Source organism: Typopeltis vanoorti, chromosome 6 (assembly GCF_054136105.1).
Source record: "Typopeltis vanoorti isolate ZY-2024b chromosome 6, IOZ_Tvanoo_1.0, whole genome shotgun sequence".
NCBI classification, from domain to species: domain Eukaryota; kingdom Metazoa; phylum Arthropoda; class Arachnida; order Uropygi; family Thelyphonidae; genus Typopeltis; species Typopeltis vanoorti.
The window spans coordinates 74441584-74468822 of NC_143554.1; the positions used below are offsets into that span (position 1 = coordinate 74441584).

Consider the following 27239-nt stretch of genomic DNA (forward strand, 5'->3'; position numbering starts at 1 on the left):
TATATATATATATATATATATATATATATATATATATATATATATATTGGGGGGGGGGAAATGTGAATTACGTGGCAAATGGATTTTTTTCCTCGCGAAATTTGAGACCTCCATTCTGCTCATTGGAGGCTTGAAGTGACTTAGCCCATTTATGGTAATGAACTGGACGATGGGTTTACAACCTTCCCCTGGATGTTTGTTATACGAGAATGCTATCACTGTTAAATAAATTGCTGCCTACATTTATCAGTTAGATTAAATGATAAATTTACACTATTCGTGTGGGCAGATATATATATATATATATATAAATTTATATATATAAATTAATTTTTTAACTTGGGGATACTGTATATTTGGGTTACCAAGTAATTTTATAAGCTTGGTTATTTAACTCCTAATCCCAAGTACGCAAACAATTAAGTTTGCACCTGAAACATTGTTCAAGTCTAAAAGATGGTACAACACCAGGGCAACTCATTGTAAAGTTGGATAAAGCTCTGATCACTATTCTTAGTATTTTCCCATAATGTAAAGCACATCTCACTAAAAGATGTATGCTGCAATATATTATGGGTGGGGTCACTACCCATACCGGTTTCAACCTTTTTTGAAGTCTCCTCAGTGAGTAGCTAGACCCTAAATACCAAGGTTTTAGTAATACAGAGCCTTATCAACTTTACGTATAAAAGTTGCTGCAAGGTGTTTTTATTTTTAATAAGAATCACTGGAGGAGATATTGATGTAATTAATTTTTTAACTTGGGGATACTGTATATTAAGGTTACCAAGTAATTTTATAAGCTTGGTTATTATGGTACAACACCAGGGCAACTCATTGCCCTGGTGTTGTACCATCTTTAGACTTGAACAATGTTTCAGGCGCAAACTTAATTGTTTGCATACTTGGGATTAGGAGTTAAATAACCAAGCTTATAAAATTACTTGGTAACCCTAATATACATATAAAATTACTTGGTAACCCTATAAATGAAATCTTATCATTAACACTGAATTTAAAAATTTACGTAACTGAAATTGCATTTCATTATATGTTAAAACAATTAACTTGGAAATAGTTAATTAGTTGCAATTCGTTTAGGACTTTCAGTTTTGATTGATAGAACTTGAAGTGAAACCTTTTAAAAATAATCTTTCACAAAAGAATGCATGGTTATATTATTCAAGTTTGAAAAGAACTACGGTACCTGTTACCAACGTGTTCTTCTGGGAAATATTAATTTTGACTTAGAGCATAAACAAATAGTCCAAGTATTTATGTATCTGAGAACAATTGTCATTTATCACATTAATCAGTGAGTTATTTTTCTGTAATGATGAATAAATACTCTTTCAGTTATTCAATATTTACTTTTGTAAAAGGAAAATAAAGTAGATTTTGAGACATACTAAGTTGATGCTTTATTAATTTCCTTCTTTTTCCGGACCTTAAGTCTTTTTTTATGGTTTACAGTTCAGTTGTTAGGATATTTGCATTGCACATATAGAAATAGTTTGTTATGATAATGAATTGAATCACTGTACAAAAAATATTATTGCGTTGTTTTGATGTATTTTATGTCTAAAACGATTATGAATTAGTCCAATAGACAATGCAGCACCAGCAGTAACAGTCATAACGAATTGAGGTTGCGTCAGTAGGTCATAACGCTTACATACGTTATTGTCTGCCAAGAAAGCTACTACTTTGACGCAGAGCCCTAGTGTGTTCAGGCAAATTAACAGTTCGTGTGTAGACAAATTAGTAAACAGTCTCCTTTGGAATTTTAATAGTTTTAGTACATTTTGAATAGTTGATGTAATGTGTCAAGGAAATGTACTCCATGTAGGAATATGGAAGCACATCGTTTCCTTAACAGCTCACATCATACAGATTATTTTATTAATTCGATATCAGCGCTATCGATTTTTTTTCCCCTTTCTTATCCAGAGCTTCCTTAACGCAATCATGCTCTTTGGTTAGAAAGATCAGAGAGAGAGAGAGAGAGATCTTATTTTCAAAATACTCTTATGTATTATGAGTTATAATCGACAGGCAGCAACAAATATTTAGAGATCAATTTGACCTAATGTCTGACTATACGAGAAACATATTGTAGTTCTTGTACTGTAGCAAAGTTTACTTCTCCAGGGCCTTTTATTGTTGTTGTTTTTATTGTCGCCCGTAATTTAGATTCTTTCAATCTGCCAGTGTCTCCTCATAAGCTTAATGCAAAAACTTCGTCTTACTATTTTTGATACAGTTTATTGTTGCTGAATACAAAACACCACTGGTCATTCGAGGTGACATACATATTTCTCAAGAACTTTGCGTCTCGCTCTGTATAAAAATCAAGGTCTTTCTATTTCTTTTTTAGATGCTTTGTCTTTTTTAAGTACTTTTCGTCAGCTCATCGTGTTAATTACAAAGTTGGTACACATCAAAGTTGAATTAGAAGGAAGGAGAATAAAAAGAGATATAGTTAACCATTTATAGATGAGGCAGTAGCAATCTACTTTTCTGAACATTTACAGAGCGATGTTCTTCCTTATTAATAATTTAGTCTCTATTACCGGTATGTATTTGATGCATGGGAGTATTTTGTTTCTCACAGCTACTTCCTACTGGCGTTCATCAGAAGCTGAAGAATACACATCTTTCACGCAATTACATTTATATTTACAGATAGAAAATTTTCATCATAATCTATTTAAAAATTTTTTAAAAAACTTCGGACATTTGTCTCTGTCACAAATAAACAAAAATGTCTACAGACATTTGTAAACACCCTAAAAGCGCACTTTGTTTTGACATTACGCAGTTCACGAAGAATCCCGCAATGACACCAAACAAGTAAAGGATCCGCCAAATAGTCAGGCAATTCCGTGGATGATATCAACAGTTTACCGAGACTGGTCATGTGTAAAACGAAGTCCACCGGAAGAACCGTCGTCAGTGATAGATTCAGCCGCGCGTTAAGGCGAACCTTTTTAGCGCACATCCTGGAAAATCGAGTAGTTTACAGGCGACTAATAGCGTACACTAGTTTTGGAGAACATTATGAAACGTTTAAGTTTAAAACCTTATGAATCACAATTGTTGTGTCGTGCTAAAGACGAAGCTAGGCATTTTCGTAGAAAATCTTCAAATGAAGTTTTTGTAGAAAAGATCTGTTTTAATGGAAACAGTCACTCCTCACCTCTCCAATCACATGCATTCATTACACAATCTAAAAGTAAGACTTTTTTTTTTAAATTAAAAAAAGAAAAGAAAGAACAAACTATTCCAAGCAAATAAACAAATAAATATTTGCACCGTTGTCTAAAAACAAAATAATTTAACTCGATATGTTTAATATCCACAAGTATTCATTCCAAGCAAATAAACAAATAAATATTTGCACCGTTGTCTAAAAACAAAATAATTTAACTCGATATGTTCAATATCCACAAGTATTCATCCCAACCACTGCACATAATTTTGAGATTTTTAAATATATATATTTTTATGTAACTCCTACCAAGAAAAGCAATAAATCTGTAAGACATCAATACTATGAGCTGGCTCTAGATTTTAAATCATATTAAGATCGCTTAATTATTTATTAGAAATCTAAACTTTTGAGAATTTTGAATAGGAATGTGCTCTGAATACAGAATAGTCGGGACTTCGAAGTTCGCTCGGAGGAATCAGTTAGCTTAAATTGATATGTTCTGTTTACAGACATGCAGATAAAGAATTGCTTTACTGTTATTTAGAGTTCAAATAAAATGTAGAAAGTGAAGTAAAATGTAGCTTCTCTTTGCCAATTTTTTGAATTTGTTACGAAAAATGACCGCATATTGCATTAAAATTATTTACCAACCTAAATTTTTACGTGCTCACAGAGCACGTAATTTCATTTAATTACCCCCTCCCCCTTTTAATATTGTAATATTAAAAAAATGTATGCAGTTTAAAAATATTGTTCAAAATTTTTAAAATATTGAAAAATATTTTTAAACTGTACGCTATTATATTTTTATTGATTTAAGGTTTCTTTGTGTTAAAAAAATGTTCGTTTTTTTGCTTCAATTACATTTGAAATTTCAGTTTAACTTATCTTGTAATTCTTATTATATTTCATTTATTTACTATTTCCGTATTCTGAATTCATTCGCTGTTTTATTCCATTGTTTTAGTACATTTTGACTTCGAGTGTTACTTTAAATTTATATCTTATTTAATAAATTTACATCAATTTAAACCTTATACCTGAATGACTCTCTCTCTCTAAATGTATCTCATTCCCAAAGGAATTCATTGAAATTTAAATTCTTACTGTTCCAAATGAGTTGATACTACAAAGGTAAGCCTATGGTATCATTATACCATTATCTTCATTAAATGCCTTCCTTCTACTACTTTAAAGTAACTGTAGTCAAAAAATCAGTTCATTATTGCAGGGAATTTCATCTGGATAAAAGGGTGCTTATTTTATATTTTATCTAAGAACCACTGGTTCAGAATATAGCCAAGTGTTGTGGTCACTTTACATATATGAAGAAATTAAGCCATTGATTTAAGGTAGTTGAAGTAAAATTACGATATTATGAGTATAACCTATAGTTATACATTCGGTGTAGTAAGCTTAAACAAATTATCATTTTTTTCATTGCCATATTATTTTAAGCGTTATTCTTCTTAGCATTATTTGATGCTTATGTAATAACTTTTCCCACAGTAAGCGTTTTGAAACAGGATATCCAACAATTCTACGTTTCAACATTCTCATTTCCGAAGCAAAAGGTTTTCTGACAGATTTTGAACGATACTTTTTTTCAGATTTATATCTCGAATGGAGTAGTTTTTAATTTCTGCTTTTGCACTAATCGAAAATTTTGCTCTAATCAATCGGTAGATTTCTAAAATAATTTTGTTTATTTATTGCGAATGTTAACCCTAATCATAGAAACTGTATTAAGTGAAAAGAGCTATTATTAATAGACTAAAATTTTGTTGTACAAGAAATACATTAAAAAAACATTAAAAAATCCGCAAGATGCGAATACCTTAAACCTTCGTATGTCCTGGCCGTCCCCTATCTCATCACAATACGAAGTTTTCTTTCTAACACATGAATACTTGCTTTGTGAAAGATACTGTCCATTCTCAATCTTTCTTTCGATTTTTTTGCTCTTCTGGAATCCTTTTTTCCACTTTTCTTTCACATCTCTTCTTTAAAAGAAAATATTTTATTTTGACTTTCGGAATTTTTCAAGGATCTAATGACTCCCGGAAGTGTTATTCTTCGTCTTCCCACGCGCTCCCGTTCATCACTTCCACATAGTGAGTTTCGATGTCAAAAGCGTTCTATCTCGCTCTTTGCCTGGAATTAAAAGGGGGTAGAAAATAAAAGGCATCTCAACAAAGCAACCTCGCGTTAGCGAAATTGTTCAAGTGCACGAAATGAATAGCGGAACTGACGTAGTCTCGTTATTATGTTTGGAAAACTAGTACATCCGGTTTTTTTTTTTTTTTGCTTCCTAAACTCGACTAACGAAAGAAATAATCAGATACGAATTTGTCGTGTTTATGCAAGAGAATCAAATGAGAGAGAGAAACGATAGAAATAAAATTCTCTAGATAAAATGAAATTGCTGATAGAGACGGACATTCTCTGAAGAAATTCTAATAAGAAATATAGTAACAATAAAAACAAAATGTTGCATTGACTAATTTGAAAAGAAAAGCGAGAACATTAAGACGACAAAGAATTTTAAATATATTTACATTTATTTGCACAAGTAATAAATATTCTCCAAGTAGGGAAAAAAAGACGTGCTTAAGAAAATACAAATCTTCGACTTGAGTGGTCAACTTAAAATGCACGATCTGTGCTAAGGATTCTGTATATTATCTTTTATGAATGCGTTTTGGCTAACGGTTTGATCGGTCTTACAGCTGATATGAGATGTTGGTGGTTATCATTAGAAACCGTTATTCTTATTTTAAGCTTTTTTTAATTAATTTTAATTATAATTCAGACTAATTTTAATAAGACATTCGTTGTTTAATGATAATAATTAATTACACATTCACTTAAGTAATTGATGAAGAAAATTTAACTCATAATTTTGGTAACTTTTACACCCCCTACTAAGCTGCAGGAATATAACAACGTATCAATGCAAGCGCTGTAGCCTTAGTGATATGAAAGTTGAATATACTGATACTTTATAGATGTCTTTGGAGGTCTTATAGCGTATCCCCTGGTGGAAACTTTGGAACCATATGAACAGCGTGGTAACACAAGATTTCCGTAGTCGATTTGCAGAATGATTAATTCATCTTATTTTTAGTAGTCAAAGCTAACAAACTACCTAACGTTACAAGATGTGTTTGCATTTCCTAGTTGTGATTCTTCTTTACAGTTCACTCCCTCCCTTCTTTTCTCACATGAAGTATGAGACATTCTTCATCCTTCCTTCTTGAAGGTGACATCCTTCAAGACATATGGTACACTGTAGGGAACTACATCCTTTTCCATTCGCGAGTACAGAAGTAAAACGGTTCCTCAGGCCGGCTGATAGATACTACACGGGACTGAACCTGATAGTAACGAATCCGGAGGCTTCCCTATCAGTCTAGCGATGAGCCTGCTGTCACTCTAACAGTTCGTACCTAGAGGGACTCTATGTATGGCGGCATGCAGGGATGAACTGTCGATGTCACTCGTATTTCGAAAGGACACACTGGGTTCCCCCATTCAGTTGTCTTTCATTATATGTGGTGCAGAAGAGAAATAAAAAAATAGCAACTTGAAACAGTTTTACTGCGGATTTCAAGAAATCTTCCACAAAATCACAACAAAAATCCAATCCCAAACTCTCGAAACATTATTAATAATTACTAAAAAAGTTTCCATATCCACTATACCAACATTCTCACCCTCAGCAATATAAACAATACAAACTACTACCAAGAGTCACTCAAATCACTTTAGTTAACGATCGCAACAACTACCATCCACCTAAACTGCCAAACTACACTTTACACATTTCTTTCCACAAGAACAAAACTTACACATTCATCAGAACCGACATCCCATATCAGAGAATGCAAAACCTGGAATCACTTCCTACTCTCTGTTTCATTTACATTGACTCAAAATTTCCTTAGCATTTGCTATCTCTATCACTCTCCAAATACTGATAATCAATCGATCTCTTTCACTATCTCTAAGATTTCTGCAGTCGAAATATTCAAATAGGTATTCTTTCTTGAGACTTCAACTTTCACAACCCAAACTGGCTTCTCTTCTCCATTTCCAGTGATGAAGCAAGTAGTAATACCGAGGCATTTGAATGAGCAACAACCCAACACAGATAGCCCAACCACCTGTCAGAATAACAGACAATCCTTACCATCCTGACACCCTTACTATCTTCTGAACAAGTTCCCCTTCCAAATACACCGTGGATGTCAGTTTTCCTCTTGTTAACTTAAACCACAACTCATTCGTTTCCCTTTACTATGAAACGACCTTCATTCAACAATTCTCAGTCTCATATCCTTTGGTATTACCAGTGTGACAAATTGGATAACCTCGTGACTTCTCCTTTCCCTTGTTTGACTACTACTTCTATTTTCCTGATCCAAACACTTGCTTTTGCACATCCGTGTATCCACCGCTCTCACAGCTATGGTACTATCAACTAAAGACAAGGCTGACTTACTAGCATCATCTTCTCTTCCAATTCCTTCACTGATCCCTCCCCGTCTTTGCCATGAACTGCTCACGTCTGGTTTTCGGCCAGAAAGAAATCAAAATTATGAATTAACTTGACACGAACAAGGTACCTATATCATTTCGTCTGTTGAATCTTGTGTACGCAACTACTGTATATATATATATATATATATATATATATATATATATATATATATATACAGTATATATATATAGTGAGAGCTGTATATATATATATACAGCTCTCACTTCAGTTCTCTCATCTACCAGTGAGAAGGACGGCGACAGCAAAGTTCTTCACCAACACCTGGAGGCGCACCAGCTAGCTAACTGGGCGGCGATATGGATTTCGCTCTTGTGAATTCCAGACATAGAAAGATTTGAAGAATCATGTGGTTGCCATCGACAATTCTAATGAATTTGATGTGATCTGGCTTAGTTACCTGCTCAGCAAACTACTCACTTATGGTTGGCTATCTTATGGTTTATGACTTATGGTTTTCATTTTCAAAAGATAAACTTATGGTTTATCTTTTGAAAATGTGTCTCCCGCTTCCTCTCTGACCGCCCACTACATGATATTATAGACGACTTCCTCCCGATTTACTCATTTCAGGAATACTCTAAGGCTTTGGGCTTTCACATAATCTATTCCTCCTATACATAAATGACCTGCTCTCATTGAAACTTAAAATCCTATCATTAGTTTCGCTTCGCTGATGACAGGACACTCCATTCCTCGTTTTCATTTGACCGACCTGACAGTGCTCAATTATAAGCCTCAAAATCTATCCAAACAAATGCCATGTTTTACTTCATTGAGGTCGGGACAATCTTATAAACTTCAATGCTACCAAAACTGAATCCTGTCTATATCTCACAAGACAGAGCTCACGTCCATTCCCTTAACGTTCGATAATACTAAAATATCCAAACATGATTAGATTTCCCTTTGTTGGGCTGACCTCCACCTCTACCTTTTCCTGATACAAACACATCTCAGTCATAGCTTCTGCAACCACTTAAAGAAAAAAAAAAGAAGAAGAAACTCCGTTTAAATTTTTTGCTCAATGCACTGCTTCTTACCTATACAACTGTTAACACTGTCTAATCCCATATCCTCCCAGACATGGAATACTGTTCATACATTTGGGATGGTTCACTCAAAGCTTCTCTAAGATTGCTCGGTGCTATTTGGAAAAATGTAATCCAGTTCATTGATTCTCTCTCTCTCTCTCTCTCTCTCTCTCTCATATGTCTTATGGGAGTTTCTTATGCCTCTCTTTTATAGGTACTTTCATGGACAATGCTCTGCTGAACTGGACAGATTTTTCTCTTAATTTCGGGATACCCCAGTGGTCTGTTTTTGTCCTTACTTTTCCTCCTGTACATTGGTTGCTTCTATCACTAATATCGAATAGTGTTCATAGTTTTTGCTGATGACAGTGCACTCCATTCTTCTTTATTAGAGAAACGCCCAGTACAAATAATTCAAGGATAAATATCTTTAATAAATTTAAACATTACTATATCCTCATATTCTTCACTGAGGTGAAGATAATTAAATTTCAATGCTACCAAAACAGAGTCTCGTCTTTTCACAAGAAAGGCCCATATACGAGAGGTTGGTTGGTCAGTTTATCGTATGTTAGTATCGTGAATAATATTCAGATCTCCAGTCGAGCGATTTTCTCTTGGACTGATTTTCACATCAGTCCTCTACTGGCACAAACATATCACATCCATTGCCTTTTCTGTCTCTAAAAAACTTAGTGCTCTTTTCCATTTAAAACACACTTCTTTCTAGCATATCTCATACCACCTTATAAATCCCAAATGCATCCTACCTTAGAACACTACTGTCGTATTTGGGATAATGCGTCAAAATCTCCCTAAGAGTACTTGATGCTGTCCAGAAGTGGACAGTCCACTTAATAGACGAGTCCCTCTCTTAAAAACTTTTTCCAGTCGCTTTCTCATAGAAACTCTGTGCATTATGTCTTTTCTGTAAGTACTTTCATGGGAACTGCGCCACTGAACTGGCCACCACCATTCTTCTTTGTGTTTCTCTAAATATGTAAGAATACTAGCAACTACCGGTCAATATTCAAACATAGTTCGGCTTTAAAGCTTTTAACTTCTTATCGTCTTCTTTCATTCTCTCTAGTTCTGCTCTTTGGAACATTTCCCCAGTGACTACAACTACCAGCTTTTCAAGAACCTCATTTACAGGTTTACAGGTTTCAAGAACCTCATTTACAGATTACAGAGGGGGGGGGGGTATGAGTGGGCGGAAGAGATACAACGGTGGGCAAAAGACGAAGAGTATATCCAAGGAACAGCTACTGTTATTAGTATTCATCAGGTCAAGGTTAAAGTCTTCGGAGATTAATAATTTGTGAATCCTCCTAACGTTAGTTATTGTATGTAGACGTATTGGTACAACATATCAATCATATATTCTAGTTTGTAAATCAAATGATCTGATACTCATTTTGGCCATCAGCTATTCACAAACGAGGTTTATAGCATACCTAGTCTAGTCATAAATACTATTACAACTTGAACAACGTATAAAATCAGTAAATCATTTACAGCTTTTAGTACGGTATCCGGAGAGTTCACCGAAAAACAGTTAACCGAACGACAATTTATCGAAAAAGCAATTCACCGATCAGCAGTTAATCGAAAACACAATTCGTCGAAATGCAATTGATCGAAAGACAAGAATTCGTCGAAAAATCACAATTCATCGAAAATACAGTTCACGGAAAAATGAATTATAAGGCATATTATGTGAAGTTGTGTGTGCAATTTTTTTTTTTTTTTGTTGTTTTGAAAGGGATATATCTTTCAGGTCACTTATATACGGTAAACTACTATTTTTCCGACTTCGTTCGGAAAGCAATTTTTTTGCGGAGCATACTGGTTGCAGTGATTGATATCCACTGAGGCGGATATAGTTGAGATGTTAAATGAACATTTCATAAAGGTATTTCATCCTCGTAAAAATAACATCCTACAGAACTTGAGTTCAGTGGGAAGGGAGAAGGAACACTGATGGTAAGTGAGTTGGAGGTATACATGAGGAATTCAGTAAACTCGATATCAATCAGCATGTAGAACTTGTTGATATATCAACATGTGTCTTTGCGATATCTCAGAAGAGGAAGTCACTAGTGATGTGGTGAAAGGACCAGTTGAAAGTCACAAGCTGTACGGGGGGGGGGGGAACTGAAAAGTTCTGATAAACACCTAGAATTCAGTTGAAGAGGACTGATAAATATTATGCTCCTCGTACATTTATTAATGGACAAATTTTGCTCGGATTCGGTATTTGAAACTTTTACAAAAAATTGTCGAACCGTTCCAGTTTTCAGTTCAGCTATATTCGGGCCTACAAAGAAAAGTGTCGAAATTATGTATTACAATAACTTGCTGACTTAACAGAATTCGCATATGTTTCGAGTACAAAACGCTATCTGCACGGTTCAGTTTTAGTTCCAAATGGATCACTTTTATCATAACATTTCCGTAAAGAAGTTCCGAAATTATATTAGCAATTGTGCTCTGGCTGGATAAAATTTAATGAAATTTTTAATTTCGGTCGGACTAGAGTTATTGTGACAAAATTTGGCAGAACGAAATGTCTTCTTTACAGATAAATCGCTATCTGCACAATGAAGCAATATACTCACATTAAATGTTCTAAAATGCAAGAAAATATAATTATTACGTTTCAATGACCACTTCCATATGGTGTCTGTATCATGAGTAACGTTCCGTATTGCTACTGAACATTTTTAAACAATACTTTGCAAGAAAAATGAATTTTCGATGATTTATGAATCATCGAAAATGCAATTCCCGTGTGAATTACATTTTCGACGAATTGTCGTTCGATGAATTGCCTTTTCGACGAATTGCCATTCGTTAAATTGTCGATCGATGAATTGTTTATTCGGCGAATTGATTTATCAATGAATTGCTCTTCGATGAATTGCATTCGATGAATTGTGTTTCGATTAACTGTTTTTCGATGAATTTTCCTGTAATCTTTTAGCACATACAAACCACATGTATAAGGTGCATTTGGCAGCACTCAGTGTTCGAAATGTCCTCCTTTTGCCTTCACGCATGCCCGAAGTCTATGAGGCCACATGTTGATGCACATCCAACGGAAACGCTGTATTGCTTAAATTGTTTCTTGTAGGTTACTCTCTCCCTCTCTCTCTCTCTCTCATAAGCTCTGACCACAATTCGAAGTCTAACGGATTTAGATCGGGACTTCCAGATGGTCAATCAGATCGTGATATGTGGTCGGGCATATTCGCCTCCAACCACTATTGTGTGGTCCTCGCTTTGTGTACAGAGACTGAGTCCTGTTTGAAGGTCCACTGCCTACCGTGAAACAAGTGTTGTTCAGGAGCTATACCACAGATTCTAAGCACGATGTCTTGAAACATTTCGGCAAAGGTTTTGACCCCCCCCCTTTCTCTCACAAATGCAACTTGGATACCCCCCCGATAGTCACCCCCCACCAAACCTAACGCGGGAGTGATGACCTCTCTCTCTCTCTCTCTCTCTCTTTCTCTCTCTGAATCCTGGGTGCTATGCTACCACCTGGGGCATATACCCTGCTCGTTTTAGTGTTTAAACGATTCTTCAGTGGTGAAAATCTTCTCATCTCTAGAGAGAATATCTCTGTGGTTGTCGTTCGGGTACCGCCGGAGAAGTGCTTTTGATTTTATCACCCTCTATCCCATAAGTTGTGGCGTTAGGAAGCGTCAAGTAGAACGACAATAGGCTCTCACCTCAAAGTCATCAGTTAGTACACGTGACATCGTTCTCTGCGAAACAATCATCTCTCGAGACATCACTTTTTGTTTGTTTTTTTTTTTGTAAGATTGCGGCGGAGGCGTGCCTTCACAATCCTCATAAGCTATTGCGTCCTAACGCAGCAGCGTTGTCGACCTGTTCTTTAGCGGTCAGATATATCTTCTGCATCGTTTTAACAGTTACTAGTCCGATACACAAACACCCTACTGAACCTGATTATTTTAGCTTGTTAATAATAACAAGTGGTTGCATACCAACCTTGTAAAGTGCGATTACAGCTAAATGATTCTCATAATCTCCCCACTGCATGTTTAATGTGCACAGCTAAACAACTCTCTATACTGATAAACACACGAGTGTTGGCTGTTGCACAGCGCCGCTAGCGGAACGGGGGTTCGCGCAATTCTGTGGGCAGCGCGGCGGTGTGCGGTAGTTGTAACAGTATTTATGACAAGACTGTCTATATTGTAAAACGTGTTTTGTAATTGATATTGATCTAGACTGTTCTAATATACTTCGAGGTACTGAATCCAAATTCATAGTAAAAAAAAAAATCAAGAATTTTTTTTTTTTTGCAGGTAAAGAAACTTCTTACAGATTTTTAAGTATTTTATCTTTAATATTCAGTAACAATATTAGTTTTTTTTTTTATTTAATTATTGTCCACTTAATTGTCCCTTTTGTAGCTGTTCTGACGCTCCGTGAAAACATATCATAGTTTGAAAAATGAGGAAAAGGCAGAATATATATATATATATATAATATATATATATATATATATACTGCTTAGACAGAAATCAATGGACATCCCCATGGGCAAAGTGCATTGTCCCGTGTAACCAGTCACGTGTTTTGTAGCCGATATAACTTGAAGGAATATGATGCTCTCAGGTCAGTGCAACTGTGTCCGGGTGAAAATGCCTGCGAGAAGGGAACTGTGATGGAATGCCATGTTGCAGGCTTATCTGTTCGGAAAGTTTGTTGACAAATTGGGGCCATCCGAGGTCCATACCCGCAGTGGATAACCCACCACACTCACCAAACGTGACCGTAGGATGTTACGAAGGATGATATGTAGAAACCCATAATGTTGCTGTTGCTGTAACTGCGTGGTTTGTGGACATGAACGTTACCACATTAGACTGGCCTCAACAGAGTCCCTGATTTCAATGCTTTTGAACATCTGTTTGAATCACTGGAGCCTCGGATGAGGTCAAAGTACATCCATCCCTACAATAGTCCAGAACCTCATTACATGCGTACAGGAAGAATGGTCAAAAATTCCCATTGATCGCTGTTGTACGCTGGTGGAAAATATGCCCCGTAGGATTGCTGCCTTCATCGCAGCGAAAGGAGGTCCTTAAGGTGAGTGCTACGGCTGTATCCTCACGTTATGGTGTTTGTTGACTTCTTTTCAAGCAGTGTATAGGTATACGGTGCGTTTATGAGTATTAAGCAGCTTTACAGCATTACTCCGTTACTCCGGTAGAGGACTTCATACTTTCAATACTTTGGGCGTGACATAAGGGTCCGTGATAAAGAGGGACTCTTCATTTTTGTGACACATTTAAAATTAATTTCACTCCTTTGATTTCGGGAATAAGTAGTCTGTAACTTTTGGTGGTGTGTCTAGTTTTCAGTTAACCAAAAGACTATGTAACACTGTTACCACTTCTGTTTAGTAATGTTTCTGAATTCTCTAGTAATGTTTCATTCTCTCTATGAAAAAGACAAATATTTGATATCTTATTCAGTAACTTAAGTGCCAGTAGAGTGGACTGGAAAGTTATTGTTTCATGGTATGCCTAAACCTGCTTTAGCCGGATGAAGACGATTAATGACTCAAAACTTATAATGTGCTTCATTCTTTAGGTCTTCAGAATACTGAAGACCTAAAGTCATCATCACTGCCAAATGTTGTTGTACTGATGAACGATAAATCTTTTACTTCCTTCCGCTATGGACAGACGGTCATTGTCGTAAGGAACTTATGAAGGAGGGAGGAATAAAGAGATAAACATCAAATACAAGTCCTTCATTTACCCCAAATAAACCTGGATCTTATGAAACGCGTTTAAAGCATTGGTCAAAATTGGGACCTGACATCCCATTTACCGTACTACAAAATCTCCAAAATTTTCAGACTTAAGAACGGTATACTTGCGGATTGGACTTCAAATTAAAAATAAAGTATTAAAATATGAGGAATTCGAAGAAATCTCACTAAAATGGAACTGACAACAGCCTGTAAATCGACAGATATTGAGAAGAGTTTAGGCCAACAGTAAAAACCGAAATTTTTAAAGAAGTAGTCGATCAACCTATAACAAAGTAGAACAAGATGTGGGATTTACCTTTTCCATTATCACCTGGAGTTCTTTTTCGAATAATCTTAGTTCAGCGAGGTGACGAAAGGGTGAACACTTCCAAACAAGAGGACACTATGGTAAGTATGATCAGTATGACTGTTGGTTTTTTTGGAGAGGCACTTGCAAGTGTGCTTATATGAGAACGAAATACTTGAAGAAGTTTTCAATTTGTGCGCGTTTATTATTATTATTATTACGGGAAACTCCAGGGAGTCATTAGACTCATCGAGGGAGGCCCCAAATCATATTCATCACAACTATTCGACATTCATACAGTATCTATCATACCTCGCCTTAAACTCATTCACTGTCACAGCATCCACCACAGACTCTGGCAGCCCATTCCACTCATTCACCACTCTAAAACTAAAGAACCCAGCTCTAACACCTTTACTAACCACACTTTTGCCCAGCTTCCATGGATGGTCCCTAGTCCTACCACAACCAGCCCTGTTCTCAAAAATATCTTCTGAATTAATTTTATAGAAACCTTCAGTAATTTGAATGTCTCAATCATATCTCCCCTCCTCCGTCTATTAACCAATTTTTGCAACACACAAATCCTCAACCTGTTCTCATAAGGTTCATTCCACAGACCTGCTATCATCTTGGTCACTCGCCTCTGGATCCTCTCAACCTCCTCATCATCAAGAAGAAACTTAGGTGACCAAATCTGGGCACAGTAGTCGAGATGGGGTCTTATCAAGGCTCGATACAGAGGAACAATAACCTGCTTGTCTCTGCTTGTCAACGTATTCTTCAGCAACCAAGTGATTTGATGAGCTGATTTGGCCACTTTTGCAATGTGCCCCCCTAAACTTCAACTCTTTATCCACTAACACTCCTAAATCTCGTGCCTCATCAATTTCCTGGAGTACAGTTCCACCAATGTAGTAAACTGCTGCTAATCTTTTCACCTCAAAATGTATAACCTTACATTTTGGCACATTAAATTGACATTCATTCTCTTTAGCCCAGTCCTCCAATCTATCCAAATCATCTTGCAAAATTTTGACATCACCTGCATTCACTATTGCCCTACTCAACTTTCCATCATCCGCAAACAAATGAACTGTTCCTCTCAGATCCTTTCCTATATCATTAATGAATAAAATAAACAACAGTGGTCCAAGAACAGATCCTTGTTGCACACCACTAGTCACAGGCCCTCTTGTGGACTCTACTCCCGAGTAAACCACTCTCTGATATCTCTCAGTCAACCACCCTCCTATCCATCTCACCAACCCTATATCCATCCCCATATGCTGCAATTTACTGATTAGAATTCCATGTGGTATCCTGTCAAAAACCTTAGCAAGGTCCAGTAGAATCACTGTAAACCCATTACCCTTATCCAGTTCAGCCGTCACTGTGTTATAATACGTGAGCAAGTTACTGAGGCATGACCTACCCTTCACAAAACTATGCTGTCCCCGATACAGTCCCATTATCATCTATCCAATCTTGTATTTTCCTCGTGACTATTTTCTCCAAGACCTTGATAATGATTCCTGTTATGCTGAGTGGCCGGTAATTTTCAATAGCAGCCTTGGAACCACCTTTATGCAGTGGAACTATTTTCCCCTCTTTCCACCCCCTTGGGACTGACCCAGACCCGAGGCTCAAATTAAACAAAATGGTCAAGGGCAACTAGTCTATTACAGAACCTCAATTTCAATTGAGGTTCTGTAATAGACTAGTTACCTCTACTTCATTCATCACAATTCCAGTATAAGCTGTTGGTTCTTCCATTCCTGCAATGTCACCACCTGGATGATACACTCTTGCAAAGTGCTCGCTCAGTAATTCCACTATCGACTGATTCGGTTACCTCCCTACCCTCAGCATTTTTTAAAATCATTCTGCCATGAACATTTTTCCTTTTACTTGCAACATATTGAAAAAATTTTTTCGGATTCTCTTTAGCCTGCATGGCCAATTTTCTTTCGTAATCCGCTTTTGCTTTTCTTACCACCCTTGTTACCATCCTGGCCTGAGCTTTATATTGTTCCTGCGCCTGCTGGTCACCTTTCTCCTTAAATTCCCTCCACAATTGTTTCGTTTTTTGCAGCTCAAGCTTAATAGTGTTATTCATCCAATTAACTCCTACTTGATTTATTATTCAGACTCGGTATACAGTCAACCATTGCCTCCTGCAAACACTTCTTAACCACCTCCCATGCACTAGCAACATCCAGCCCTTGCAGTTTTACATGCCATGGCACTGAGCCAAGTACACTTCTAAGCTTGTCATACTTACCAGCCCGGTAATTCCACATGTATCCTATCTTAATTGTAAATTCCGCTCCTTTAGCCACCTCCCAAGTCATGACCTTATGGTCACTCTCACCAATTGGTGGCAACATGGTCATGTTCGTTACAGCCACATTCTCAGTTGCAATTACTAGGTCAAGCACTCTCTGCCCCCTTGGTATTTTCCACTACATGCTGTCGCAGATAGTTGTCCCTTAATAACTGCATAAAATCCAATTCCTTCCTTCCATGTGCCCTCTCTTTCCAGTCAATGTTACCATAATTGAAATCACCCATGATAATTACCCTCCTTCCACTCATTTCTTCTATTTGCCTATGCATACTATCCCCACCATCTATTCCATCACCTGGTCTATAGCAGCACCCAATTGTATATTTTGTTCTGCTAGATTCTATTTCACACCAAACAGCCTCAAATGTGCTCTTTTCTCTATCCTGCAGTTCAACTTCTATACTCCTTGGCTGTAACTCATCAGCTATCATCAATAACACTCTCCCCTTTTTTTATTCCCCCTGTCACTCCTGAACACGCTATACTCGTCGCATTCAATCCCACTAGCTTTATCATCTTCTGTCAGCCATGTTTCACTAATACCAACAACCTGTGGCCTGGAAGTGCCAACCAAGGCCAAAAACTCTTCCTTCTTGTTCCTAGTACTCCTGGCATTAGTGTACATGAATTGCAGAAGCCCATTAGTCCCATCCCTACTTTGATGCCTTATATTAACTATCCCATTCTGATTTATTGTCCTTCGTACTGACTCGGGCATATTATACTCATTCATACACTCAACTGCCTCCCTAAAGTCTGCATATCTACTCTCTCCCCCCTTAATAAATCTACTTTCCCTGAGTCTGTACATCCACTTCCACATCATCCACCAACACTTTTTCAAGCCTCCGTACACTAACTCCATTCAAATGTAACCCATCCATCTTATATAAATCCTTTCGCCTATCGAACTCACTCCAAATTTCCACGCCACTCTCCATGCATAACCCACGCATAAAGTCATTGGCAATTATGGCCCTCCTTCTAAACACTTCACTGTCATACCGCGGTAGATACTCACCATCGTAACTCTCTCACTCTTCTTTTTTGCTACCTGAAGTAATTCCCTCACATCCTCTATCATTTCCATTTTATCTTCTTTCAAATCATTTGTTGCTGCCACGATTATCATCTCTTTCATCTCTGTTTTTGCACTCGAATAGATTCGCTGACGTCCTTTATGTTCGCACCCGGCTGGTACGATTTCGTCAAACTCTCAGCTATCACACCTCTTAATAGCGAATCCCCATACAGCACTCGCTCCTTCATTTTATTGACGTTTACGAACATTCTATTATTTTTCGTAACAGACTTTCGCCGGTTATTATTCGGTACGTTCAGCACACATTTTTCCATACACTCCAGTTGCTTTTTGCTCTGTGTATCGCTCCATTCAAACGTGCGATTTCACTACTCGCATTTATCTCACCATTTTCATTATCAATCAAATCATTCATTCGTTCTGTATTTCTACCTTCATTTACACTTTCAACGACGCTCTCGCACCTATCTGGCACTACCTCGCAATTCTCTATCACATCGCCATTTTCTACATTCTGACTATCGTTAACGATATCACTCTCGCCATCCGAAATACGCTTGAGATCCTCATTCTCCTTACACTTTCTGCACATATTAACTCCACTATCACCATCTAACCAGACTCCCACCGCTCTTCGAAAAGCATACATCTCACAGACAGCACATTGTATAAACTCGTTTACATCAAAGCTCTTAAACAAACATGGCGACCTGGCCGCCATTTTTTTTACCGGTGCCATATGTACGCTATCCTATCTTAAAAATAATAATTAAAATAACACAGAAAACACACAAAAATCGCACAGACACACCAAGAAACAAAAAGCAAACAATACGTGAAATTGCCAATGATAACACAAAATACTACTAATCTTTTCAGGAGCTCTCGACAAGCCGACGATCATATACACGATTAGCCGACCAACACCCATTTATAATCTTAATTTTTCTTAAAATTAATCTTAAAAATTTATAATCTTAATTTTTTCCTTCTAACTTATTTTAAAGTATAAGTACTGTGTATGGATATGCAAGTTTTTTAACTCATTGAAACATACTTAGCCAAGTGTGTGTGTGTGTGTGTGTGTGTGTGTGTGTGTGTGTGTGTGTGTGTGTGTGTGTGTGTGTGTGTGTGTGTGTGTGTGTGTTGGCGTAGTTGTAATAAAAATCCATAACGTGCTGGAAAAAAATAAAACAAAAAATCTGTTTTTAATGCCTATACTTTGATATCTCTTAACATTCAGAGAATACTATGAATCCTACGCACAAAATTCCTGTTGACTCAGGTTAAAATTGGTTGATCAGAAATGAAATCCTATATCTAATCTAATATATCTTCGCCTTTCATTATGAAAGGCGAAGAAAGTATGCCTATGAATGAATGACTTTTGCAGAAGAAGTAAGCTGAACGATTTAATTACACTATATATATATATATATATATATATATATATATATATATATATATATATATATATATATATATATATATATATATATATATATATATATATATATATCATTCTGAGGTACATTATATTTTATTCAGGGAAGAAAAAATATATGACGGAATGAAAGTGATTAAATTGGAGGTCTTAACGATTGTAAACCCGTTAGGGCCTCCAGTTCATCTATATATATTGCGAAAGGATGGAGGAATAATCGACTTTTTTTTAACCAAAGGGGGAATCCTGTCATGTAATCATCTGAATCGGATAAGGACAACGGCCATACGGTAATATTACTGGATTTGCAAAGGACTTCGATAGAATACTGCGCTATAGATCGTTGCGTAAATTATTCAGTCATATGTCTACTGGACATCCACAGATGCCGTATGGTCACTCCTATGCTCGGTGATCTGCCACACCAGGCCTCGCCATGTAGTCCTGTTGGATGCTTTTCTGGAGGCTTCAACTCTTTGAAGATCAGTCACTCCACACACACACACACGCACCATCCATCCATCCATCCATCTCTTTGACGGTCTACTCCTTCCTCTGATTATGATGATCAGAAATTAGTTAATAAGCTGGTGGCTTGGATAAGCGGTTGATGGATGTCTGACAGATATCAAAGAGTATTGTACATAAGTAAAAAGGATAACAAGGTCTACAAGTGCTGATTAATTTGTATATCGATGATACTGTAGATCGTTTGAAGGGAACTGTGTTTGCTAATGATGTTTCCAAGCTGGTATGAGCGATTAGAAATGACTTCGACATAGTTACTTTAAGAGCCTTAAACATATCATAGTTGAACCAGAGAATAATGGAAGCCAGTTTAATGTTGTCAGTCGTTAGTTCCGGATTTTAGACTGAAGGAATTTCATTCTATTTAGGGAGTCTCGTAGTCCTAGTTGCCTCGACATTAATTTCGACTAAACCAAAGTAGAGGGCGCTTCATAAAAACGATTGAACGACACTCAGATGAAAGACCTTATCATAACACCAATGGTTCGAAGACAAGTAAAGGAGATGAAGAAATGGAGTGCACTATTTCTACACTTTCTTTACAAAGATAAACAAGAAAAAACGGAAAAAGGCTATGGTTGGTTCTTGCACAAAATTACTCAAACAGACCCCAAGTTAAGTGACATCGAATGAGTGATGATAGTGGGAGCCAAATGACCAGTACGAATGTCCTCCTGAAACCCGTTGTTTTTCTAAGATGCCTGCGCGCAATATTACCTGAGATATATCGAGAATGGTGTGATTAATATCAAGTCAACTTCGGACATGTGGCCGAAAACAGCTGATCAATGAAAGAAGAGATGAAGTATTGACAGCCTAAGTTAAACGTGCTATAATTTTTCACATGATACTGTTCCAATTGAGACAGGTACCATGGTTGGTACCCATGTCTGTCCAATAGCCACAAACAGCTGCGACTAACGTGGGCAAAGAAATATCAGCAAATACTATAGCACTCAGAAAGGACGAGTGGAAACGGATGAATCACGGTTTGTTTTATTTTATACGGGTAGAAATACAGTGGTATGACGATAACAACACCAGATCAAGGATCATCCTGTTTGGTCACAACAATGCAAGATAAGGAATGAGAAGTTAAGGGGATAATAAATCCCGCATTATTTTACAGCCAGATACAAAACTCGGAGATCAAAATCCATCGAAATCTAAGAGTTTCATGCCGAAGAACTATCGGCGAGTCCAAGCGTAAGTCATCACTTGGGTAGTACAACACTATGGCAACTCGTGTCAAGGTGGAGCAAGTTCCGTCACTCTCCTTAATATTTTCTTAATATTTCCTTATCCTTAATATTTTCTCATAATGGTCTACCTACTCACTGATGAGACCTCAATAAAGGTCGAAACCGGTCTGGATAGTGACCTCTCATCATAATGTAAAACAGTAATACATCTTCTAGGAGCTGCGTTTTACATTATGAGAAAATATTAAGGATAGTGACGGAGCTTGCTCCGCCTTTGACACGAATTGCCATAGTGTTGTACTACCCAAGTGATGACTTACGCTTGGACTTGCCGATAGTTCTTCGGCATGAAACTCTTAGATTTCGATGTACGAGTTTCGTATCCGGCTGTAAAATAATGCGGGATTTATTATCCCCTTGACTTAATTTATGTCCGGAAAAATAGCCTCTTAGCTCTTTATTGTAATAAGGAATGATACTTTCCCACAAATTTGTAGAATCTCTTTGATAATAGTAGAGCTAAAGCTGAATGGTGCGGCTGCTGATTTTTTGCTGATCAGATACATATTTTATATTGATCATTTATCCTTCTTGTGATGTACATTTCCTACAAGATGGCTATGCCATATCACTGAGAACAGTCCAGTTAGGTTTGGTTAGGAAAGATAATAGTGATTTTGCCTTAATGACTTGATTCCTTCATTCACGACATCTCATTATTCTCATTGAGGTGTCCTTGCGAAGTGCTGGAACGAGATGTTTGGGAAAAATACTAGTCTCCAACCGATAAGATGAAGTTGCAGGAATTCCTCATGTCCTCTGATCGGGGATAGACTTCTCTTAGTTGGTACTTTAGTGTATTGTGGTTGTAAAAGCTCACTGTGGTCGAACACGATATGGTGGGTATGTTTAACAGACGAGCCATACAATGGGCACAAGGGACTGCTAGTCCATGGAGAACAAATCGAATCCAGCTTGAATATTTATTTATCATTTCCTAACTGTAGCAGCTACAATTATATTCTCATGTCATGAATATACCTTTGGTGTAATTCTCTGCAGTGCATTCAGAACAACACATTTTTGGAGAGACCTGATGGTTCCAGTAATGTCTTTAACGCGAGGAACATTTATTACGGCTTTTCTACTGAAGGCAAGTTAGCAATCTCATACGGAAGGCAGATTTTCATCTTCTGGAAACTCAGGTCTCTATCTCCTCTTGCAAAATAAATAAACAAAATGCAGTAAATAGACATAGTACATCTCTTAAGGGTTTTTACTAAACAACCAACTCAACAAACTTGGACCGTGATATTCATGTCATGTGATTTATAAAGCGAATTGGCTAATAATGCTGCTTTCTAGAATACGTAATATGCTGAATCATTCTACTGAACAAAATACTCTCCTGTGCAAATTCATAGGATATGTGCAGATATAATTCAAAAGTCTGTTGATAAAATTAACGCATTGTTTTGAATTTTATTGTAATAATTTCCAGCAACACGATACCAGCACGATATCGTGTTCCACTCCTCCTTTAGGAGCATTAGTAATTTCACCTAATGAAGAGAACCGAGAGATTTTGGCTTGGCTGTGTCCGAATCTTGTGTTTCATTTCAATCTACAGATGTTCTATTGAGGCTCTGTGCTGGTTACTTGTTATTATCCGATGCTATTGTTTTTAAACGATGTGTTTGGAATCATTGCTTTGTCATATAGAACGTCACCATGTTAGACGGTGTAAGGGTTCTCACCCATAAAACTTGCACAATGTGGACACGAACAATTATTCGGAACATCAAGGTATTACTTAGCAGTCATGATTTTGTGCGCTACCAGTGTATTTCATCCATACAACGAGAAACAATCCCATATCTTCACACTGCCATCTTGAATTTACATTCTTAGGTCAACACCCTAAGTTAAAAAAGGCATTCTCCATACTACCTAAACACATTCCCCAATCATACTGGAAGAGAACGTATAGCGGGACTTGTAACTCCCAAAGACTGTGTTTCACTGCTCCACTGTCTAAGTTTTTTTTTTTTTAAGTCCATGCCTATCGATGATGTATAAGTTGTTAACAAAAGCTTGTAGACTGCAGCTCTTCCTTGAAAATTCATATTACCCATCTTTCTATATATCATGGAAACATTCATGGCTTACTACATAGATTTTCTACGCTCTGAAGGCAAGATAAGGTAACCACTCTTTTCAAAGAGTTTCGACACCTTTCAGTCAGTATTTAGACTTATCTAATCGGATCTTAGGTTGAGTATCACCTGTATTATTTCAATTTCTTTCGCACGTTGCCAACTATGGATCTAAGAATGCTTAATTGTCGCAAGTACACCCAAATGATGCGATTCTCCCTCTGAAACACCGTTAGTTCCGTTCGGTCAGATACTAAATCGAAATGACATCCAAATAAACCGCTATCCCCTTTATGGGGTCACAGAGTTTGAATATATGGCATAGCCACATACATTTTCTTATAATCTTAAGGGTGCTCTCTCTCTCTCTCTCATGACTTTTAGAAGGACAACGTATGTTAGTATCGAATATTACATATACTATAGGCTACAGTAAATAATGGTTTTTCCTTTCGCAGTATGCTTATAATAGCTCTCGGCTTGTATAGAATTCGGTATATTTTTTTCTGCAGTGACTACTGGCAGTCTTTGATGAATGACACCATGTTTCTAATTTTACTGTTTTCATCTCATTCTACTTATTTAAAATTGGTAGTAATGCTGTATCGAAATTCGTAACTGAACTATTTCATATAAATTGGACATTATAAAGATGCAAAAGGCATGTTTTCTGCGGAAATATTTATCACTATTTATTGCTGATGAATGCCTTTCATAGCCGGGGTCGTGTGAATGGGAGTCTGGTATTATCAGGCATGATTATTTGATTTTAGCAAGATAATGAAGTTCCCAGAATAAGTACTATTTTTTCCAGTATCAACTCTTTAAGAATTAAATTTGATAATGAAAACAATTTTACTAGTCTATTCTAATTTATATAGTAAAATGAATTATATTTTATAATCCAAAAAATTCTTTCATTATCTTTCTAAAATTAATAGTAACTATAATTATGAACTATCATCGATAGAAAAATCTATTCACGGAGAACTTTTTTTTTCAGTTCTGAATAGACTGGATATGTTTATGAAAAATAAAAATCAGGTTTAAAATTTTTAGTGTACTAACTTTCGAGTGGTTGTTCATTTATCATGAAAAATGCTAAAGTTTGTAATGGAAGGAGCGCAACTTGTACTTTTTTTTGCATCCTTTTGTTATGATGCTCTTAATCACTCTTTACACAGAATTAAGCAAGCAAACTCCTTACCACATCAATAATTTGGGTTAGTGCCAGGCCAAAGGTAACATTCACGGGCTCCGATGCATTACGTGAAGGCCGTACAGACTTGTCGTAGTTAGCTAAGAGGTACCGGGTCAATCGGTATTCGTTGTCATCAGTGGCAGCCATTACAACTGTGGGAAAGAAACATTTGTTTGTTGATATTTTAATTGAAAATCAGTCAACATGAAAAATGATTCATGCTTTGAGTTTGCAAATAATGCATTAATGAAATAATATAAACTTCAAATTTTGTTATAATTCTGTACTATATTAAAAATCAAAAACAGCGCATGCAGTTTTGTTCTTTTATACTAAGCAGTAGCCTGAAAGGATTCATTTGCTAATACAACTATTAAAAGAACTGATAATAAATATCCATTATTTGCTTTATAGCCAAGTGATTATTATTACAGTGTTTGACTTGGAACTTTAACAAATTTTGAAAGTGACCAAGAGATGAGAATGCAAACTGCTGCATGAGAGCTGCCTTGATAATGTACTGTCGTGGAAGACGACGAACTCTACCAAATTAAACATTTTAGGTTCTTTTAGGCTATACGAATGTCTTATGCGCCAACTGAGAGTTCACTTATAAAAAAGAACTTAACTTTCAAATACTAGATTCCATGGAATTCAGAAGAGAGGCTTTTGCTAATTTTCTGCCTGCCTCTGACGGGAACCAAGAGTCAGAGATTACTGTTAGTGAAATTAAAATCACTAATAAAAGACGAATATACGTGATCCTGGCAGAGTTCATCTTCTCCTCTTTGGCATTCAACACTTGACTATTAGAGGCAAATATTGTTTAGCTACTTGGCTATAAACAATAACCAATAGATTGCTTATACATATTTGCTTTTGATATACAATATACAGACAAAGCGACCAGAGGAGCACAGGCAGTTAACAGACATAATATGGTGACTTCATAGCCAACCCAACCAAATTCTTATAAACGGTATAGAGCATACATAGAAGCAGAGCCACCATTTTATATTTCTCTCAGTCAACAAAATTATTTTATTACAATATATATAACAATTATCATTAAACAGAATAACATAATATATAATTTATCTGACTATTTTTCCTTTATACATTTTATTTGTTTATCTAAAAAAAATCCTCAAATTTTCTGCAGATAGTAATCTAAACTATTTGCTGCATTAGCAGTTTCAATGTGATTTTTTCATCCTATGTTCTAATAATCCTTTAGTACAATTGTCAGCAGTACTTTTTTCTACAGCAAAAGATTTTAATAACATAAATGGTGAACAGGGCAAGGTACGTTCTGTGTAACAATATTTGGATGTAATCAGGAACGAAATCGTTTTTTTGTAATAATTAATTTGGGATCGAGCTGTTTAGATTGAGTTCTTTATTTACTTGCGTATTTATTGTAATCTAGGAAATGAAGGCAAGGCGGACATAATTTTCAATTTGATTTAACCCTCAGATATGGACTAACATCAACAACAATGCAAAACGCTTTTGAACCTATGATGATCTTATTCTTGGGTGGAATTAGAAGACAGAAGAACATTATTACATTTTAGTGGCATTTTAGGAAATGTATTTAACATCGATCAGAAAAAAAATAGGAATAGAGAAGGTAAACAATGAAATAAAAAAAATGAGAGAAGAGAGATTTATGGATAAATAGATTCCGTAAGAGATGACTCATTTATTAACTCAGTGATTTTCCGTTCGTGTGCGCAGCGTCTCTCTCTCTCTCTGCAAAGCTGTCGCTTACATATCAAATTTCGCTTGCTTGCTAAGATGGGATACGTGACAACGCATGAATAGAGTCTAACATTTCTTCAAATTCCTGTGTTTATACAGTGCTATCCTTTTTAGAACATACCATTCAGCACTAATATCAAAATGTGAGCACGTATCTTTAAAAATTACCATTAGTAGACTTTTGTTTTATCAGATTATAACCAACAGAACTGCCATTTCTTTTTTCTGTTTATCTGAATGGTTATTATTATTATAATAAGGCTGTCTCGTTTTATTGATTTATAGTATTAGATACACCCAATTCGAGACTCTTGAGTTAATCTACTTGTAAATAGAATCGCAAAAACAGAAAAGACAAAAGAGCAAGAAAAGTGAATATAGTTTTCAGTTTAATCTTGACATTTCTTTGTTTGCATAAGCTTCTACACATTTTCAAATATGTCTGCTAAGTATTTTTGTCTTTCAAATAAAAAGGGAACAGACCTCCCTAATTCCGTTCTTGACCACTAGAGCCTCCATACCACAGTCGGTGTCGACAACGTCCTTTAGTTGCAAAGACCTAATCGAATTTCGTGTAGGACACAAATAAACTTTATATAGTTTTATTTTCTAGTTATAGGTGGGTACGTTAGCCGG

General features: G+C 36.3%; 1 protein-coding gene across 1 annotated transcript in view; it reads right to left on the bottom strand.

Annotated features, from left to right (window-relative positions):
* Positions 1 to 26403, bottom strand: part of LOC150105579 (neuronal acetylcholine receptor subunit alpha-10-like) — a 78673-nt gene extending 52270 nt beyond the window's left edge. The window contains exons 1-2 of the mRNA XM_090393982.1: positions 26325 to 26403; positions 24846 to 24991 (exon numbers count right to left, since the gene is read on the bottom strand). Coding sequence (XP_090250108.1) covers positions 24846 to 24991; positions 26325 to 26403 — 225 coding nt within the window. The remainder of the gene's footprint in view (positions 1 to 24845; positions 24992 to 26324) is intronic.
* Between the last annotated feature and the right edge of the window lie 836 nt (positions 26404 to 27239).